The sequence below is a fragment of the Lactuca virosa genome, chromosome 4 (assembly GCF_052849685.1).
Source record: "Lactuca virosa cultivar CGN04683 chromosome 4, Lactuca_virosa_CGN04683_v6, whole genome shotgun sequence".
Taxonomy (NCBI): domain Eukaryota; kingdom Viridiplantae; phylum Streptophyta; class Magnoliopsida; order Asterales; family Asteraceae; genus Lactuca; species Lactuca virosa.
Genome location: NC_136429.1, coordinates 58366194 through 58367699, shown reverse-complemented (window position 1 = coordinate 58367699; position 1506 = coordinate 58366194). Strand labels below are relative to the sequence as shown.

The following is a 1506-nucleotide window of genomic DNA, read 5'->3' as shown; positions in this document are numbered from 1 at the left end:
CTACTCCCTATATATAGGTCTTGTCAGAGTTGTGTCAGGTTGTTGACGAATCACTGAGTGTCTCTTATAGTTTACGGCCCAAGGTGTATCTGACGTTTATTTGATATTGCATGCTTGGATTAATCTATCTTCTACTCCATTCTCTGGTTGTTCGATTGATATCTGTTTGATCACTGTTTGGATTCTCAGTTTTAGGGACCTTACAATTGGTATCAGAGCAGTCCGGTGTCAAAATGGATTTTCAGTCGTATTCACGGTTAAACTATTTTCAACTCATTCATTGATCAAGGCTCGATTCTACATCTTCATAGCTAAAGGGATTCAATTTGCTGGAAAATCTTGTGTTTTCGGATTAATACTGTTGAAGAGAGTACGACCGCAAACTCTTTCTATGGCTGTAAACAGCTGACCTGCAAAGACCGCAAACTGCCTGGACCGGAAACTCGTGTACAGTTGTAAACAAGCTCGGCCGTAAACTCCTCCAGCCGTATACAAGCTTACGGCCGTAAACTCTTGGGCATAAACAATCTAACCTTTGGTTCTTCAAAATTAACAATATAAATTAATTAATTAAAATCAGAAAATTAAAAATGGATTCGCAAAATTCTCATCATGAACTTGATTCTGTTATGGGCACTACCACTCGCATACCCCGTCTGCTGTCTGCTGAGGGGTTTCCAGAATGGAAGTATCGTATGAGAAATACATCAAAATGAAAGATTTCAAAATTTGGAGATGTATTTTGAAAGGCCCCATCAGAATCACCACCACACTTCCGGATAAAACAATTGTCAACAAAGCTATTGAAGAATACACTGATGAAGAATTCGACAAGATTGAACAGCAGGAAAGAGCACTTGCTACCCTCACTATGGCTCTTTCTCCTGAAATTGCCCAGGGTTTTCGGGAATACAAATCTGCTAAAGCTCTGTGGGAAGCCTTGATAGAAGTGTATGAAGGAAATGTGGACATGAAACAGAGCCGTCAAGACATGTTGAGGCAGAAATTCAACATGTTTAATCATGTCCTTGGAGAAACTCTGGAAGCTCAGCTTCAACGCTTCATCACACTCACCACTGAAATGAGTTCAGCTGGTGTCTTTGTATCAAGATCAGAAGTGAACAAGAAGTTACTCAACTCTCTTCCAAAAACTTAGGATATGAATGTAGCTGTCATCAAGAAAACAAAAGACCTTAATCGACTTAGTTTGGCTGAAATCATGGCCATCATTAAAGCTTGTGATCTGGATGACAAACAAAGAGAGATCAATCACATTAATTCCTATTCTTCTGCAAATCTTGGAATTCAGTCAAACAATGCTTTCTCATCTTTCACCAATCCTCAAGTTCCACCCTTTGCTGCTCCTCAGTCATCCTTTGTTGCTCAACCTTCATTTGCTGCTCCCCAACCATATTCCCAAGTTACTTCTTCTTCAAAGACAAATGTTCCAGCTCCTGCTCAAATTCCTATTTCCAAAGAAAATGAAGAGAACTTGGCTCTTGCAAC

General features: G+C 39.8%; 1 protein-coding gene across 1 annotated transcript; it reads left to right on the top strand.

Annotated features, from left to right (window-relative positions):
* The first annotated feature begins 682 nt into the window (after positions 1-682).
* On the top strand, positions 683-1156 carry LOC145104498 (uncharacterized). Its single transcript, XM_079041733.1, has one exon. The coding sequence runs from the start codon at positions 683-685 to the stop codon at positions 1154-1156; it is 474 nt and encodes a 157-aa protein (XP_078897859.1).
* The last annotated feature ends 350 nt before the right edge of the window (positions 1157-1506 follow it).